The sequence below is a fragment of the Ochlerotatus camptorhynchus genome, unplaced genomic scaffold (genome assembly GCF_037179485.1).
Source record: "Ochlerotatus camptorhynchus isolate MF236.1 unplaced genomic scaffold, CSIRO-AGI_Acam_v1.1 ptg000008l, whole genome shotgun sequence".
NCBI classification, from domain to species: Eukaryota; Metazoa; Arthropoda; class Insecta; order Diptera; family Culicidae; genus Ochlerotatus; species Ochlerotatus camptorhynchus.
Genome location: NW_027040500.1, coordinates 1,169,830 through 1,189,030, shown reverse-complemented (window position 1 = coordinate 1,189,030; position 19,201 = coordinate 1,169,830). Strand labels below are relative to the sequence as shown.

At 40.5% G+C, this 19,201-nt stretch overlaps 1 protein-coding gene across 3 annotated transcripts in view; it reads left to right on the top strand.

Annotated features, from left to right (window-relative positions):
* The window catches only part of LOC135698860 (uncharacterized), a 93,659-nt gene that overhangs the window by 70,481 nt on the left and 3,977 nt on the right, over window positions 1–19,201 (top strand). For 2 of the 3 annotated variants that reach the window (XM_065219020.1, XM_065219015.1), the window contains one exon: window positions 18,866–19,152. In XM_065219020.1, coding sequence (XP_065075092.1) covers window positions 18,866–19,152 — 287 coding nt within the window. Of the gene's footprint in view, window positions 1–18,865; window positions 19,153–19,201 lie in introns of those variants that run through there. The other variant, XM_065219008.1, reaches the window with a different exon arrangement.

Here is a 19,201-nt window from a genome sequence, read left to right as displayed (position 1 = left end):
TGTAATATTACTTGCTAAAAAGGACAAAATTATCATTAATACAATGCATGAACTGACATTACGCTGCTTTTACTGCATTTGTTTATTTATGTGGTCATAAAAATTACATGAAATTTTCGACATGATTGTAGTGCATCCACTTTGATGTGATATCAAAATTATTTTTTTGCTGTGTAGCAATCACAATTATTTGACGTTCTTGACGAAATGTAAACATTCTAATTGTACTTGTGCCATATTGTGTTCCACAATGAGTGGGCCACTCAATATTTTTTTCAGACGTGAAAATCACTTAAGGTTTATGTGAAACTAACATAGAATCTGTGTATGTGGATTTCACGTAAGTTTCATTGATTATATCAGTGGCTTCGAATGGAATATCCTTTTATGTATAAGTAACATCTTGTAGATTTTACTTGCGCCACGTAAAATTGACTGAAAAAGTAAAAGCGAGAATCCACGTGATTTTTCACGTAACAATAACGTGTCAATTATTTTGAGTGCACTACGACAAGTTTTTTGGTTTAGAGTTGGATAACCATCGGCTTGCTGGGATTAGGATACAAATTGCCGTGATTAGGTCACACACACAGTCACTGTTTATGAGCAGTCTCACTAAAACTTGTGCTTCAAAATTCCACCTTTGATTGATAGAGGCGCTGTTATTAGTGACGTTTTAAAATTTGTATGGGAGAAGGGAACAGTTGCCAGTCTTCTTGGTTTGTAGTCTTCGATTATATTTAGTCTCTTGGTCCTAGATTATTGTCTATGGGAATAACGGCTAAATGTATGCAATGGTTTATACAGTACAATATATCTTAACGTTATGTTTAATCATCTATCAGAACGGGTGAAGAATTCTCCTTGCTCAAAAATTGCATTCTATAAGATGCATTAAACCTTATATTATGGGAGTGCAATAATAGAATTTCTCTGAGACACATTCAAAAGATGTATTATAAAAAAATATATTATGTTCTCTGCAAATGTTTCATGAATCGCAATCACAGATTTCATGTGGAATTCCTACTTCAAACACATTTTCAACTTCGTAATGTAGCTAAACAACAAAAAATGCGTGCTTCGCTGTGCAACAATTGACAAATTTCCCTTTATATTAGAATGTGTGAATGTTTTCCTGAAAAGATTAAAATATCGTTTTCCCTATATGAGGATGGCACCATGCTGTCAGAAGTGGTTAGATGAAAACTGACATCCATTAGCTGGGAGCGCATTCGGCAATTGTGTGAAACGAACTCAATGAATATATATTGTAGTACGAACACTATATAAAAGTTCGGCAGTCTGACTTCCATTACATTACTTTCGACCTTTACGGAAATCATAACTTTCACATTTTTGTTGTTGTTATTGTTGACACTAACGACACACTTTTGTAGTACTGCTAGTCGTGTTGGAATTTAATTCATCAGCGACGCACAGATAATGTGTGTATAAATGCACAATATTGAGTTTCAGGGCACTGTGACATTGAAGGGAACTAAAGGGCAGACGATCTTGCAAAACTTTGTTCTAATTCACAATTTATTTACCCAGATGTATATAAACGGTGTGGTATATAAACTGTACATTACGAATGGAACTTAAATGCTGGGAAGAACGAAAGGTGATGGCCAATCGGTTGGCTGTCAAAAAGTGTGTCCAGTCAAAAAGATTTATAATCTCAAATGCAACTAATACCAAAAAGCTCTTATAGCTCAACAAGTAAGCTCATTGTGTACTTGCCTACCCACTGTCCATACATATATCATTTGAAAAACATTGGCTGAGCTCAGAATTATATTTGCCACTTCTGTAATATAGAAAGCGAAACCTCAGAGCATCTACTTTGCAGTTGTTGTATGTACATTGTACAGGCGCAGATTAAAATTTCTTTATAGTGGTTGTTTAAAGCCCAGTGAGTCTGTTGAAGATGATGGAAAGATGATTGGTTTCATACATCACATCATACCTGACTGACGTGTCGAGGCAACTTGCTCATTAATGGTCATTCGATCACTCGATTAATGGTGGTCGGCTTGCATGACGCGTACAGTAAACAGATATATACTTCAACATCGTGAATAACACATAAAAACGTGACGCGGGCAAAAGTTTTGTCTATACTGCAATTCAAGGGACCACAATATATAGACAAATATGGTTAGATTGTTGTTCTTCGATAAAAAAAACTACAAAGGACAGTCCTATGGGGTTGTACGCAATGGCGACGTAGGACTACATGGTTTTATATAATAAATCTTATTTTTTAACTGCAGCATGAGCTTGTGTTTTGTTGAACGGAGTTCTCTCTATTTATACTCTATAGTATGACGCGCTTGACATAGATGGCCCACAGCGACTCACGCAGAGCTACTGATTCCAATCAATAGCGGTGCGGCTTCTTCCTCCTTCTATGAATGCTCATGTGGGCTGCAGCTCGTTGCTTGCAGGCAGTCTTTCGTTGTGTACTGGAGAACAATGTTCAACGCCACGCGTCAAAAGCACTGCTGCTGCTGATGATGATGATGCCAACGAACGGACACCACCACACGCGGTGATTGGAAATGAATCCGATCAGCGGTTGAGGCCAGCTTTGATAGCTAGCTGCTTGTGGAGAGCCTTTCGTTGTGTACTGGAGAACACCACCACTCACCACGCGGTGATTGAATAAACACCGTTTGGTGAGACCTAATGGAATTCAACTTTGAAATCTGTGTTAGGGAAATCGCTTTTCGCAGGCAATCGGTGATCATTTTAATTATCATAGCAACAGTTTTACATTCGTGCAATTTTCAATAGTGACATTTTGAAAAATGATAAAGTCTTAAATTTATCAGATGCGTAGAAATATATCTGATCGTTTTGTGATAAAAATTATTGAAATTGGTTCAGGGACAGCTGAGTTATTAACGTTCAAAATCTTTCATAATTTTGTTACATGTTCCATTTTTGGTTTTCACAAAGTGTACCCCCATATAGAAACCACAGACGTAGTCCTACGTCAAAAAATCCACTCTTTCGTGAGTAGTTTATATACATTTTTAATAAATTTTCAAAGATTTGACCAAGATTGATTTTAATTTCCCAAAGCTTGACGAACCACATATAAGCAGCATGCAACCCACCGGTGGGTTGCTACCCAAAAATTGAGAAACACTGATCTATAACCGTTAAAATCAAATCGACAACAATAAATACAATTATCAAATTGTATTCGAAAAACTCGATTCAGCTCAACGATGTTGATTTTTATGGCATTTTTATTCTATGCATTTTAAATCACTTAATTTTTGATCCTTAACATAATAATATGAGCAAATTTATAATATTATAATCTCATATAGAATCGAGTTGCATCAATGATCACTTTAAATGACTTTTCTTCATTCATAACTTGTTTACATAAATTTGGCTTGTCGTATGACAATCTGCTTAAATAAATCACCTTGTAACTTTTACACATGACCGTACGACGACCAAATAGTTCATTTGGTACATAGCAAACAGGGTCCCAACCCAGTCTTATTTCTTAAACATAAAAAAACTCCAGCAAAACGTTCTGTAATATGTGATATTGATGGAATATGTTTATCAGCGTGCACTAAGAATCAAACAGGGAAATACATGTAATTATCATCAAACGCACCATAACCCCAAAGGAACATCCATACACCCACTGGTGAAACGTAATTACGTAGCTTCTGTGTCGTATTCATATGTGTTGATTATTTACGCCTTTTTTATAAGTCGTTCTCTTTTGCTGTGTGATTAAACTAAATTCATTGTCATCATTGTCGACCAAACTCAACGTTCTAGTTCTAGCAAACTGATAGGTGAGGTAAATTATTTGTTTTTTTCCCAGAGATGTTTCATGCATATAAGCAATATGGCGATTATAAAGAGAAGTAAATTACAAATACATCCAATTTGGTAATACCTTCTAAATTAGTTTGTTTGATTTTAGCTTATTTAACACTCTACGTCTTGTGTTTTCTTGCTTCCAGTAATCATTCCTTTCCTTTCAGTTTCCGTATTCGATGCCTATATTTAGCTCCTTTCTTCCAGCATGAACTTTAAACAATGAAACTATTGACACCTTTATCGCATTGCGCTGTCGCTAGCTTTATCGTCACCATCAGAACAACAGTTTCATTGTTTCAATTCATCATCAAATTCACAAAAAAAATACTAGGATAAGCACCCTCTACTTTCCTACATGCCAATTTTGTCTTGACCAGTTTAACAGCTTATTCCGAATCACATGGAATATCCTAGACAATAGGAAAATTGCAAGCAAAAACAATAGAAATAAAACATCTGCCGTAGCGTTTCCCCAGTGCTGAAGCTCACAATCTGAAAACGATTTTCCCTTGAGCTTGAGCGCAAAGAACTTGAAAAATATGACAAGCACAAAAAACCCCTTTTCAACAAACACGTACATGCAAACACCGTACCCGATTTTTTTTTGCATACCTACATTCTTTTGGGTTGTTTTTATGCCTTTAGCCCCTTGTTCACGTGGACATTATATTTTATGATTCAAGATTTTTATTCTGCCTTTTCTCGTCCTTCCTCGATTCCCTCCATTGCGTTCCCATCCTCCCTCTACACTAAATTCAAATTCACAAATCGTGCCCAGCCCCAAAAAAAATCAGCATGCATGCTTTTGATGCTTTCATATGCATATTTTCTGTCTCATTTACCCAACTGCTAACACAACTAATCCAAACGACATACGTCTCGCTCATCATCCCACTCCCACCACTATTAATTGTTCCGTCTCTCGGTGTTAAATCACTCTAGCTTGGCCACACATACGGGAATGCAATTGTTCCGTATTCTGCACAAAAAAAATGTTTTGCTAAAATCTTTAACGCCAAACCTAACCGCTTCTGCTGTGCACCACTACTCGAAAATAGTAAAAGCGAAAACAACTGGATCCGAGTACACAACTAAATGAGAATAATGCAACCACCACCCGGTCTAGAGCTACAAGTCTACCGTTTGAACACATCCACAGAACGGTGTAAAAACTAGGTTGCAAAAAAATCAAGTGAAATGTGAAACGGCAAGAACTGTTGATTGTAGGTGAATGTGTAAAATTCAAATAGAGGCCCACGCACAATGCATTTGGGTTTGATATGAACTGAATTTATTGTTTAACTGTCAGAATTTCGGCAATGTATCATATCTGGATACTTTGTGCACCGGTCTTAAAAAGCTTACTTCTTACACTTTCATAGAAATACATACAGGATCATTCAAGGGATATTGAATAGCGCGGTGGGTGGTGCAGTCTACCCGCCGCAGTTTCTCGGCTGTCTTTCAACCAGTTGAGCTGTTTTTCTGTATGTGGCAAGTTTATGGTTTACCTTAATCACATACAAAACATCAGCTCAATTGGATGGAGGACAGCTGAGAAATTGCAGTGGGTGGACGGACGGTGGGGAGATTCCTGTACGTCACTGTATAGTAGCTCCACGCCAAATGGTCGAATCGATCAGACTTCCCTAATAAAATGGCTATGGTTATTTTGCTTAACGACGTGTTCCAGGTATCATCCATACCATTTGTGGAATAAGGACTGTATCAAAAATAAGTTTTGAAACAAAAAAAATTCCTTCCGAATCCGTTAATAAAAGAAAAGTTCTTCGATTATGTGTGTCATGTCCTTCTTTAAAACTTAACAAAGGAAAACCAGCCAATAAATATTATTTAATGGACAGGTATCATGTTAGAATTACTAGGTGGGGTGAAAAGTAACATCCTTGACCGCCGCCTTGCGCTGCTACTGCAAAAAAGGTTATGGTGCCTTGTAGTCCGTTTATATTTAGGCAGGCATGCCAAATTTCAGTGCGATACTGTCTTAGTTTTGTTTTGACAGCTGATTGTTGTTGACGTGTTTGGGATCATGTTGAGTATGGATAAAAACGATTTTCGTGCTCTTATAAAACATTATTTTTTGAGAGGCAAAACGGCGAAGGAAACAGAAGAAAAGTTCGATAAATATTATGGGGCTAATGCTCCGTCAAATGTTGGTTTCGAGAGTTTCGTGGTGGCCTCCACTCCACTATCGATCCGCAGCGGCAGGCCCTCCGATACGGTTACAGAGGACAATGTAAAAAATACATGAAATGGTGTTGGCTGACCGGAATGTGAAGGTGCGCGAGCTAGCAGATGCCGCCAATATTAGTACTGAGCGCACACGCCATATTTTGGGAAAAAGTTATCCTGCCGCTGGGAGCCGCGCAAGCTCACTCCTGACCAAAAAACACGAATGCGAGAGCACTTCGAAAGAGTGTTTGGACTTGCTGATGCGGAATCGGGCGGACTTTTGGCGTCGATTGGTAGCTGTTGATGAAACCTGGATCTACTATTACACACCAGAGAACAGAATGAGTGCCCGGCAATGGACTGAAGCCGGCACGAGTGCTCCAAAGCGGCCGAGGGAGGCTCGAGGTTATGGCGTCGGTTTTCTGGGATTGTCATGGCATACTCTTCGTGGACTACCTCGAAAAAGGAAAAACCACCAACAGCGAGTATTATTGGAGCGAATGCAGGCCAAAATCGCTGCAAATCGACCTCACATGAAGCGAAAAAAAATTGTTTTTGCAAGACAATTCACCGGCGCACAAGAGCATCGCAGCCACGGCTAAAATCAATGACTTATGGCTTCAATTGCTTCCGCATCCACCGTATTCGCCCAATTTGGCTCCTTCAGACTATTATCTCTTCCCATACGTCAAAAGATGGCTCATCAATAAAAAAAAATTCAGCTCACGTGAGGAAATCATCGACGCCGCGGAGGAGTATTTTGCAGACCTTCCGGAAAATGGAAAATCGCTGAAATAAGTATATCGAGCTAAAAGGGGACTTATAGGAAATCTAGCGACGATTTGAACTGGAGAGTGGTCTAATTCTGCTCTTGTGCGCTACACAACCGTTTCTTCGTTGTATCTCTTCCTTCTAGTTACCACGAATTCTCCAATTCAACTCGTCGCTAGCTTTCCTATACACCTGTTCCAAATTAAGTCAGCTTCAACAAAAGAAATAATTATCATTCCTTCGTTTCATCAGCTGTCTCATCGTCATCGTCTTCATCCGAATTTTCGTATTGAGCAGCTCTTAACTTCTTCAAATGTTGAGCCATCAATTTTCCGATCTTCGAATGGCGCGGATTTGGCTTTACCGACATCGACGTCCATTGTTGTTCTCTTCTTTTCGGTGTTCTTCGTCTCCGACATAGCTTCATCCAGGTCCTTTATCTCGTCCGCGAACGACTGCTGCCTAGCTTTCATCCGGTTCAACTGCTCTTTTCGCTGCTTCAATATCTCCTCCTGGACAGCTTTTTTTCTTCTTCTTCCTCTTCGTGTAACAGCTTCTCCAACAGCATCCGCTTCATCTCAATGGATCGCTTGAACTCCATCTCTTTCTTTTTAATCTTCATCTCCATTTCCAGCTCTTGCTCCATCGCACGGTCGGATTTGACGACTCTTCTTCTTCTTCTTCTTGATACGTTGACATGGTTCTTCGGTACAGTACCACGAACCTTCCCGTCGGTGACCTGAAAATATAAGGAATGATAATTCGGAGACGAGCCAGCCAACGGCTGAAAGTCTCCTTAATAAAGATATAAAAAAAAAAAGGAATGATAATTGTTTCTTTTGTTGAAGCTGATTAAATTTGGAACAGGTGTGGAAAGGTGGAAAGCTAACGACGATTTTTTTTTTTTTTTTTATAATTACTTTATTTGTACAGGCTCAATCGAATAAACTTTACAGAGCCGAGTTATCCTTTGCGTTATACATTATTACTGTCTTAAATTTAAAGTTGAAGGAACTGGACCGAGTACTCGCGGTTGTCTCGAGGTTAATGGAGATTTACAATTTTTTGGATGGGAAAAGGGAAGAAGGAGGTTTGAAATGTGGTTTACGATACAACTATTTAATTAATCCTAAAGCATGAAATTATTTCTATTCATCTTGAAAACAAACATTGAAAAAAAACCCACACGTACAAAATACAAACTAAGCACAAGGTTAATCAAACTTACAATCTAAGGTTAATATCCTTAAAGTAAACATATATGAGTTTCATAAACTCCAGATCGCGTCTAGCCAAAATATCCCGAACTGGAACATTAGGTTGTCTACCTCGAGCCCGAAGGGAATCATAAAAATGTGATCTGACTCCACGATACTCCGCACAAGACCAAAGGATGTGATCAGCGTCCTGGTAACCTTGTCCACATTCACAGAGATTGCTGTCTCCCAACCCCACACGGAACAAGTGAGCGTTTAGACAATAGTGATTGGACATGAGACGAGACAACACGCGTATGAAGTCTCGACTCAAGTCCAACCCTTTGAACCATGCAAACTTCGACACCTTAGGGATAATTGAATGTAGCCATCGTCCCAAGCTCCCTTCACTCCATTGATGTTGCCAGCTAACGAGCGACTGCTGACGATAAATAGAGAAAAATTCACTATAGGCGATCTGTCGATCATAAATGTCGCCTTCCATAGCGCCCACCTTCGCAAGTGAATCCGCCTTCTCATTGCCCAAAATTGAGCAATGCGAAGGGACCCACGCGAAGGTGATGATGAAAGAGCGCACGGATAAAGTACTAAGCAGTTCTCGTATTTTCAAGAGAAAATACGAGAAGTGCTTTACCGGCCTAATGGAACGGATAGCCTCGACAGAACTGAGACTATCCGTAAAAATAAAGTAGTGGTCTGGAAGAAGTGAAGCAATAGTTTCCAAAGTGTAGTGAATTGCTACCAGTTCAGCCACATACACAGAACAAGGAGCTTCAAGTTTTCGAGAGGCGCTTTGAAATTCATTAAATACACCAAAACCAGCGGACTTCTCTATTAGAGATCCATCTGTGAAAAACGTTCTTGCAGAATCAACATGGCCAAACTTTGCAGCGTATAATGACGGAGCAATCATAGGACGATGATGCTCTGGAATTCCGCGGATTTCCTGCGTCATTGATAAATCAAAATTCACTGAATTGCCGAAATCGGAGAAGACTACACGATTGGGAATATTTCTTGAAGGGCTGACATCCTGTGTTAAATATAGGTAGTACAAAGTCATAAAACATGTTTGAGGATTTAGCTCCAGAAGCTTCTCAAAATTTTCGATCACCAGTGGGTTCATTACTTCGCAACGGGTGAGGAGCCTCAAAGATAACTCTGAAAAACGGACGGATAGTGGCAACATGCCCGCCAGCACTTCGAGACTCATAGTATGAGTCGAGTGCATGCATCCTAACGCGATACGAAGACAACGATACTGGATCCGTTCCAGCTTGATGATGTGCGTTTTAGCTGCCGACTGGAAGCAAAAACTACCGTACTCTAAAACCGATAAAATCGTTGTCCGGTACAATGTCAGAAGATCTTGTGGATGGGCTCCCCACCACGTTCCGGTAATTGATCGAAGGAAATTGATCCTTAGTTGGCATTTTCGTCTCAGATACTCAATGTGGGATCTCCAGGTGCATTTGGAATCGAACCAGACTCCGAGATATTTAAAAGACATGGAATGAGTGATCGGTTTACCCAAAAGTTGAAGCTTCGGTTGTGCTGGGCTATGCTTCCTAGAAAAAACGACCAACTCAGTTTTCTCCGTGGAGAATTCGATACCTAGCTGAATAGCCCAAGTAGACAAATTGTCCAAGGTATCCTGTAAGGGTCCTTGCAGGTCAACCTCTTTTGGCCCTGTGATAGACACTACGCCGTCATCTGCAAGTTGTCTCAACGTGCAATTGTCACTAAGACAGACATCAATTTCTCTAACGTAGAAATTGTACAAAAGGGGGCTTAAACATGAGCCTTGGGGGAGACCCATGTAGCTAAATCGAAAAGCTGTAGAGTTTCCATGAGAAAAGCTCATATGTTTTTCTGACAGCAAATTGTACAAAAAATTATTCATTAATGGAGACAATCCACAAGCGTGGAGTTTCTCTGAAAGAACTTCAACGGATACTGAATCAAAAGCCCCCTTGATATCCAAGAACACAGAAGCCATTTGCTCTTTCTTAGCAAAAGCTAACTGAATTTCCGAGGAAAGCAACGCGAGACAGTCGTTCGTTCCCTTACCCCTACGGAAACCAAATTGAGTATCTGAAAGAAGGTGGTTCGTCTCAACCCATTTGTCGAGGCGAAAAAGGATCATTTTCTCCATCAATTTCCGAATACACGACAGCATCGCGATGGGCCGATACGAATTGTGATCCGACGCGGGTTTATCAGGCTTTTTAATGGCTATCACCCTCACTTGTCTCCAATCGTCGGGAACAATATTAAGCTCCAAGAACTGATTGTACAAGCTCAATATGCGCCTCTTAGCGACGTCTGGGAGGTTTTTCAGCAAGTTGAACTTGATTCTATCAGATCCCGGGGCAGAATTGCCACACGAAAGGAGAGCGAGTGAAAGTTCCACCATTGAAAAAGGCTGACTGATTTCGTCTACCGAATTCGCGGTTTCGCGAGGAATCAACTTCGACGGCACGGAATCCGGACACACTTTTCGCGCGAATTTAAGAATCCATTGATCCGAGCATTCCTCGCTTTCGTTGTTAGTAGATCGGTTACGCATTCTTCGCGCCGTACTCCAAAGCGTATTCATAGACGTTTCGCGCGACAATCCGTCTACAAACTGCCGCCAGTAACCCCGTTTTTTGGCCTTGATGAGGCTCTTGAGTTCGCGTTCAAGAGATGTGTATGCGTCGAAATGCTCGCGTGTTCCGCGTTTCCGAAAAAGTTTAAACGCGTCGGACTTTTTACGGTAAACCTCCGTGCATTGTTGATCCCACCAGAGCGATGGTGTTTTCTTACGAATAGACGATCGCGGCACCGGTCGTGTTTGAGCTTGAAGTGCGCTGTCGACGATGAGATTAGAGAGGAAATTATATTCCTCCAACGGCGGAAGCTCTTCCACTGACGATGCTGTATCGTCTATCGCGGATTGGAACTTAGTCCAATCGATGTTACGGGTTAGATCATACGCGACGTTAACGGATTCTGACGAGTTGAACCCACTGGCAATCGAAATTTTGATCGGCAGATGATCACTACCGTGTGGATCCTGGATTACATGCCAAGTGCAATCCAACGATAGTGAATTGGAGCAAAAGGTGAGGTCTAATCTGCTACCATTCGAGGATGGGCCAGCCAAACGTGTTACTTCTCCATTGTTAAGGATTGTCATGTTGAAGTTGTCGCAGAGATCATAAATCAAAGTAGAACGGTTATCATCGTACAGCTCCCCCCAGCCTGTACCGTGGGAGTTAAAATCTCCCATGATCAACCATGGAGCGGGAAGTACCGCACATATGTCGAAAAGTTGTTTGCGATTAACAGAGACTCTAGGAGCAATATATACAGAAGCAATACAAAGGCTCTTACCTTTAATGGTAGCCTGACATGCGACAACTTCAATACCGGGGAATTCGGGAAGATGCACTCTATAGAAGGAATGGCACTTTTTGATCCCCAAAAGTACCCCTCCTCCACGTGAATCCTCACGATCCAATCGAATAATGTTAAAATCGTAAAAAGGGAGATCAATTTCTGAAGAGAGCCATGTTTCACAGAGGGCAAATGCATCGCAATTATTGTTATGGACTAAATACTTGAACGAATCTAATTTCGGAATAAGACTTCGACAATTCCACTGTAGAACAGTGATCAAATCCCCGACCTCGTTTGGAAAATTATCCATCGAAGGAGATGATAGCTGCAAGAAGGGGCCATTTTGAAGTCAATTGCTTCAAGAAGGATTTCACAGTCGGAAGCAATGTGAGAACAATGCTTTTCAGAGGATCAGAAATGTTGAGGTATTTGAGAATACCGTCCACAATGTCATCAAATGAGAACAGCCCAGATGAAGAAGGGGTTTCTGTTCTTAAAATTGGGGCATCAGGGGTTTTGGATGTCCCCGGAAGAGGTGAAAAATCCTGGGTATAATCAGTTCTGCGGAATCCAGGAGGAGTAGAAGTCTCCTTTTTTCCACCACTCCTTGATTTGGGCAAGCTGATTTGGGGTTCTTGATCTGCAACTTTCCGCGAACGGATGCGTTTTCGTTTCCGGGCAGAACCTTCCGGAAAACTGAAAGAAACTCCCTCCTCAGCCAAGTCAGAGCCAGACTCGTCATCTGACAAAAGAGCGAAGGGATTTGTTTCGTTGGTCGATGGCTTGGCTGTCTTAAGCATTTCTGCAAAAGACCGCCTGGAACGTTCCTTAAGGGAGCGTTTCATTTTGTCCCCGAGCTGTTTGTACGCCGGGCACGACGAGAGAGCATGAGGAGGAGTTCCATTGCAGTACACGCATTTTGGTGCAGTAGCTGCGCAGGCGCCATCCTCATGCTTCTCCCCGCATGTGGAGAAGCGTGCCTTGTTGCCGCAGTGGGAGGCCGTATGTCCCAACCGCTTACAATTCTGGCAGTTCATGACCCGAGGTACAAACAACCGCACAGGAAGACGAAGTTTTCCCAGCTCGATGTATTGAGGAAGGGCAGATCCAGAAAAGGTCACCCGAAACGAGTCTGTGGGGGTAAAACTCTTTTTACCCTCGCTGAGCGATACTGACTTCATTCTATGAATGGCCAGTATCTTTACCGGAGGAAGCAAGGGGTTCTTGAATCGGCCAACCGCTTGCTTCTCCAGTATCTCGGGGTTCAGGCTCGCCTCAGTGACCACGCCTTCGATCTCCACATCAGAGGCTGGAATGTACACCCTATATTCCAGTGTGAAAAACTGGGAAACAGCAATTTCATTGGCCTGTTTCAGGTTAGCGACGGTCACACGAAGTTTGTTGTGCCTAACCTTCGTTATTTCGGTCACGGCAGAGAATCGCTTTGTCAGATCATCAGATATCTGAACAACATTCAAGGGTTTGTTTTTGGGCTGAAAATAGACAACCCATGGGCCAGTCGAGTCATTCGGGTAGGCCCGCAATCTGGAGCTTTTCTCAGCCTGCCCATTGTCAGACTGAGACGACGAACCATGGATGACATCATCATTTTTCTTAGATGAATGGTCATCCATGTCGTCTTCTGACAAAACATCCATTTTGTTCAACTAGTGGGAGCGCAAAACGCTCTCCCACTGAACGCACAGACACAATACACAGAAAACACTACAAACACAGAAATACAAAATGAAAATTTAACTAATGGGGGAGTAAATGAAACAATAAAAACAAAAACTTATCTGATAATTCTATACTACTACCACCGAGCGTTATATGTGTAGGCGTTTACGCAGATGGCTGGAAGAGACGCGCTGCGTGGATGACCTTCGTTGTGGTGCACTTGATCGAGGCTCGGTACTCAGCGCACACAGGCGCACGATGATTGATGAACGATGTAGATGTAGAAACGGGTGCTCACACTCGATGATGATGATACGTGCGCGGGTATGCGTAAGCGCGTATGCGTGACCACGCAACGATGATGCCCAAATTGGTTCGCGAATTTCCAATAGCACGGATTACTCTTTCCGAAAATGACACTTTCTACTAAAAAAAAACTCACTTTTCGATCAATTTACCGGGATGAACTATGCCAGGAGTCACTTAGTGAGAAAAAAACTGATAATTTATATCAAGCGAATACCGAGAAAACTTCCAAAACAACGGAGCGCGAAACAAGTCGACCGTACTATAATTATGTGTATATGTCTCAGTGTCTACGACGATTTGAACGGGAGAATTCGTGGTAACTAGAAGGAAGAGATAGAACGAGGAAACGGTTGTGTAGTGCACAAGAGCAGAATTAGACCACTTCTCTTTGAGCTGCCACAAAAAAGAGGCTGCTACAGAAATTTTGGTTTGGTATCCAAACAGGACTATATTGAATAAAATAAAATAAAAATTAAGAAAAATATTCCATTCACAAGGAATTTACTGTTCACCCCTCCTAGTAGTTCGTCTTATAAGGTTTCGGACAGTGCATTTTTAAACGCATCGTTGCAGTATATTTTTTACTATTTCAAGATTTTAAAACTCTTAATATTCTTTTAAATATACTCATTGCACATTGCCATTCAGCATCAGCAATCGGCATCCAATAGGTTGTAGCTGCGAAAAAGTTGAATTGGGTCGCTCACGGCGAAAATCTAAATTTAAATTTTGTTCATTTTACAGCAAGAATGACGTACAGAATTCATGCCAAATTAGTGTTTCTTTCCCTTTTTGTGGATGCTAAAGCTATACATTTGACTTTTAATGAAAACAAAAATATAATTTTCAATAAATGAAAAATTATGCGCGTAACCTTGCACGTGCCTTAAATTGCGAAACAGTTACATGTCATGGGTAACTCTTATGATCATTCCTATCACACTATTAATTCGATTGTGACACTTGGTGTACATGAAGATATCAATAGCAATGGCCCAATGTTCTACGATATTCTGCTCAATCGACTTCTGTTTTGAGCAGTTCATCGCCAAATCGGACAAACTCGACATTCTTCAATTTGCATAAAACTTTGCATAATTGTGTGTTATGACCATTAATTAACTTTTTACAAAAATTCGGCCAATTTGGATCTTGTATTTTTGGTCGAAATTGCGTCTTTGTTATTTTTAAATACATTGTAGCACGAAAATGTCACTTCTGTTCGCAAGATGGATGAGACAAAGTTGTAGAGAAAAATAAAAATTTGACCAAAAGTTGATTTCCACGATTTTTGTCAATTTCCAATTGTTCATAATTTTAAATACTCCTAATGTTTGCATTTTTCACGACCTGTATTTAAAAAAATTATATTTAATATTGAAGATAAAATCTAAGAAATATTTCTGTTTCTTATTTATTTTTTATTTTTTCTCTGTTTTTTATCTCAAATTGCAATCGAATTTAGTGCAACTTGTTTCAAAAAGTCATTTAGAAACCATAGAAAAATATGGTGGAATTGGAATTTCTGTACTCATCCTAAATGAGGGCAAAATCTAAAAATAATAGATCACGTAAAAACAAAAACTAGTGGAATTCGTATTGAAACCGAATTTTTTATTCTGGAGCTATTTAATCAAAGTCCCGAACAATTTCTTAAAGTTTATGTATAAGAGAAAGACAATATTATGATTTTCTATACGGTAAAAGCTCCACCCAGACAGAATGCGTATCAGTGTCTGTTTTTATCATTTACCATCACATGCAAGGAGTATCGCTTCAACCCAGTGTAGATTTAGTTTGTTTTGAAAATCTTCGCTGCTAAGTACGAGTGGAATGAACAAATGAGTTCATTATACATCAACGAGTACACGTTTGTTGATATTCTCCAGTGCTTGATTATCCAACCCAAAATTGTCAAAACCAGAAATGATCCTCAAAAGCAAAATAATCAAAGTCATTTTGGGCAAAATGATTATTTTGAATATTGTCGACGACTCCAGAGCCTAAAACCCGGATTTTATCATCAGTTCAGCTTGAGGCAATAATTTTCCAACGGTTTGTGTGTAAAAACTAATACGACACGTCCTTCAGCGCTATATTTAAGTAAAATGAAAAATAATCATTTTGCATTTGATCTTCAAAATCATCCCCACCAAGATGAAGACGAATATTAATATTGACAACAACGGAGGCGATAATGAACATCCAGCCACGAAAATTATAAAAATTATAAAATTCAGATTCATGCCGATAGTTGGTCTATCTGTTAAGGTTGTTTTCATTTTCAGCTATGTTGAGTGTAGAAGGAATGATTTTTATCAGCACTGATGCACATACATTCAAAGTTGTTTCTGTGATATACAAACATATATACAAACAAACAAATCGTATAGAATGCAAAAAATGGCTTATACGTACTAAATTGGAGGCCATATACGTGCATAGTCGTTATTTCTTCTTAAACGAGTTACGATTTAATCTGCAATAACAAATTCAATGAGAAAAGCTTACGATTCAGTTTGTGAAACAGTATGATGGAAAAATTAATCATCGTATAAAGACTTTACTCGAAAAAAAAAATGCAACTCTTAAAAATAATCACCATAATTCATTTTAAGTCGGATATTTTTTAAACTCTCAGGGAATAAATAAACACATATTAGCTATTGTTTGGCAAAGTTGGTTTATTCAACCTCCTCTCCTTGGACTTAACTCTACCCGTCAAATCCTGTGCAACACTTGCACCATCTTTCTTCCACACTTTCATCCACTCTTTCTTCAAATCCTCGTTTTTTAAGACCTTCCCTGTTTTCCAGATATTCATAATCGCCCAGAATTTTTCTATTGGGCGAAGTTCTGGCGAGTTTGGCGGATTTGCCTCCTTTGGCTCAAAAACAACATCGTTGGCTTCGTACCACTCCATCACCGGTTTTGCGTAATGACACGATGTCAGATCCGGCCAAAACAGAGTGTCACCTTCGTGAGACCGGAGGAAGGACAGCAGGAGCTTCTGGAGGCATTCTTCTTAAAAGTTTTGGCCGTTGATGGTGCCGGTCATTATGTACGACTTTTTGAATTTACCGCAGCCACAGATTGCCTGCCACACTATGAACTTCTTGGCAAATTTGTCAACCTTCTTCTTCCGGAACTTCTCCGGAACATCTAGGCGGGACTTACCGACGGAAAACTCCAGGCCGGGGATCTGCTTGGCGTCCACTTTAATGTACGTCTCGTCGTCCATTACGATGCATTTCGGCTGCACCAACCACTCGCGGTACAGCTTACTAGCGTGGGATTTGGCCACCGTATTCAGATCGGTTGGGCGCCTTCCTTACCTTGAAGACATGCTGCTTCATTGTCTGCTGGACGAACCAGACGGAAGAATTGACCTTCTTGGCCACGTCCCGAATCGAAAGGTTCGGATTGCACTTTAAGTAATCCCTCACGTTCCTTGTGTTCACGGTGTCGGTCTAATTTGTTTTTCTTCCACTGTCAGCTCGTCGCTGAGTCATCTGGGTCTCCTTGATAAATTTTACAACACGGGACACGGTCAAATTGTCGATTCCAAGCTGTTTCGCGATCCACCAGTGGGACTGGCCTGGATTTTCCAAGACCGCTCCCTAATTTTTTGTCGAAGCACTTCTTGCTTGGAAGCCATCTCGATAGCCACTTGACAGATTGTGAAGAGATTTTGCACATGTAAACATTACACTCTAAACTAATTTTACTCAAAGTTTCATCAATTTTTACCCATGCAATAAAAAGTTACATACAAAAGAAAGTGTTACATTTTTTTTCGAGCACAATCTTTATACATAAGTCGGAAATTTGCATTCTATACGATTTAACTTAAACATAATGCGATGTACAGCGGCGCCGGTGGTGTAGCGTTAAGCGTGCCCAGCAGGCCTGGGTTCAATCCCAGTCGACACCGCCGGGATGTTCTGAGGCATAACATCTCTGATCACGCCTTCCTTCGGAACGGAAGTAAAGCCGTTGGTCCCCGGTTCATGAGCTGATGGGTCGATAGGTAGGGTCCAAGTGTAGGTGCTGCCTCCCTGGCATTGGTAGCATTGTTGCTCAGCCCGGAAAACAAATCAAAGAAAAAAAAACTAACGCGATATATGTCATTCTTATGCGATGAGTTGACTTAAACTGTAGCAATTTACGATACTGTATGTACATTGTTATACGACTTCTAGATATCTGGGCTGATTCTTATAGAGATCGGGTAGGTGTATCTGTTATGACACAACTTAAAAAACTGAACCTGTTATGTTCTTTGGGTTTATATGGAGAAGTGATACCATTGCGTACAATGATGGCAAAATCATCAATCAAATAATATTTTTCCACTCTCATGCGCTCTCAATATCACGCGTGATACTGGAACGAAATATCATGCTTGATATTTATTTTACAAGCTCCTTTGATATTGCGAGACTATTCACAACGTGCAAAAATCAAGCTGCTAGCTGACTCACACAAAAAATGATTCCGTTCCACATCGTTTTCTTAGAAAGAGAAAGTATAGTTTGCTATCTCTTTTTAATCTTCACCGATGGCAGACACGAAGGGACTGTTGCCAGCCATTATGGAAGTTTCGGTTTCATTCGGGTGTAAAGAAAATCTTTAAACTCAATCTCACCACAGTTTGGTGAGATTTGCAGTTGGTGAGTTTTGTTAGCTTGATATTCCGAGCTGCGATATCATAGCTTGCAAAACCGCGATATCACAGCTTGCAAAACCGCAAATGTTTGCTTGTTGATTTTTGTCTACGAAAATCAAGCGTGATCTTGGGCATTGGTGAGATTTGATTTTTTGAGATTTTTTCAACACTGATTGCGTATATGGGATAATGGCATAGTTGTGATTCAGATATGACGTCCATTTCTAAGGGGGGAGGGGGTTCTAGAATTTGAGTGACAGTAAGTGTAATAGGTATGGAAAAAGCGTGATACAGAGAGGGGGTGAAAAATCGATACACTTGTGCATGCTATATTTGAAACGCCCCTAACTGGTGCACTTACAACTGGTACACCTACCCTACGTTCAATATTCAATCATTATTTGCCCATTCGTTACATGTTATTTGTGCACCTGCTTGCTTTCCTCACAAACATTCACATCTCATCTCAATCAAATAAGTGAAGCTTGCTCCGATTTCCCTAATGCTAGAAAGTAAACTTAAGACGCAATTAAACCAATTACCTAATGCATTACGCAACAGCCGTACATTAAGATAATGCCTCGTTTTCTTTGTACCGTTACTCTCTCAAACATGCTATTTATTCCTTTCCGTTAGTGATTCAGAGTCCGTTTGAGCATTGGATAATCATTTCTCATTTTATCTTCTTGTGTGTCTATTTTTCCGTTTCTTTTTCTTCGTCGTTTTATCACTTCCGGTTGACTGGCAATTGCTACATACTTAAACGACGTCCAAACAGACTCTCGAAGACCAAGTTTAGCTTCAGTTCACAGTACAACGTCGTCGGTTCGGAGTTACAGCATGCGGCGATTTGAGCAGGAAATCCAACAGAAAGAGCTGCGGCAAGAAATGAAGAAACACCTGGTCCGGCTTCAGGAGCAGCAGCAGCTTCAGAAAATCAAACCAAACATCATCATAGGCGATGTGATATCCTGCCCAATGAACAAACCCATCCTCACCACCCCCAGCCCGATGACCCCGAACTCGATAGACGACCTGCTCCCGTCAGTTGATGAAACCCAGGAGGTATGTGAGCAATTTAGATCTATGTATTTAGTGAACAAATAATCGCACT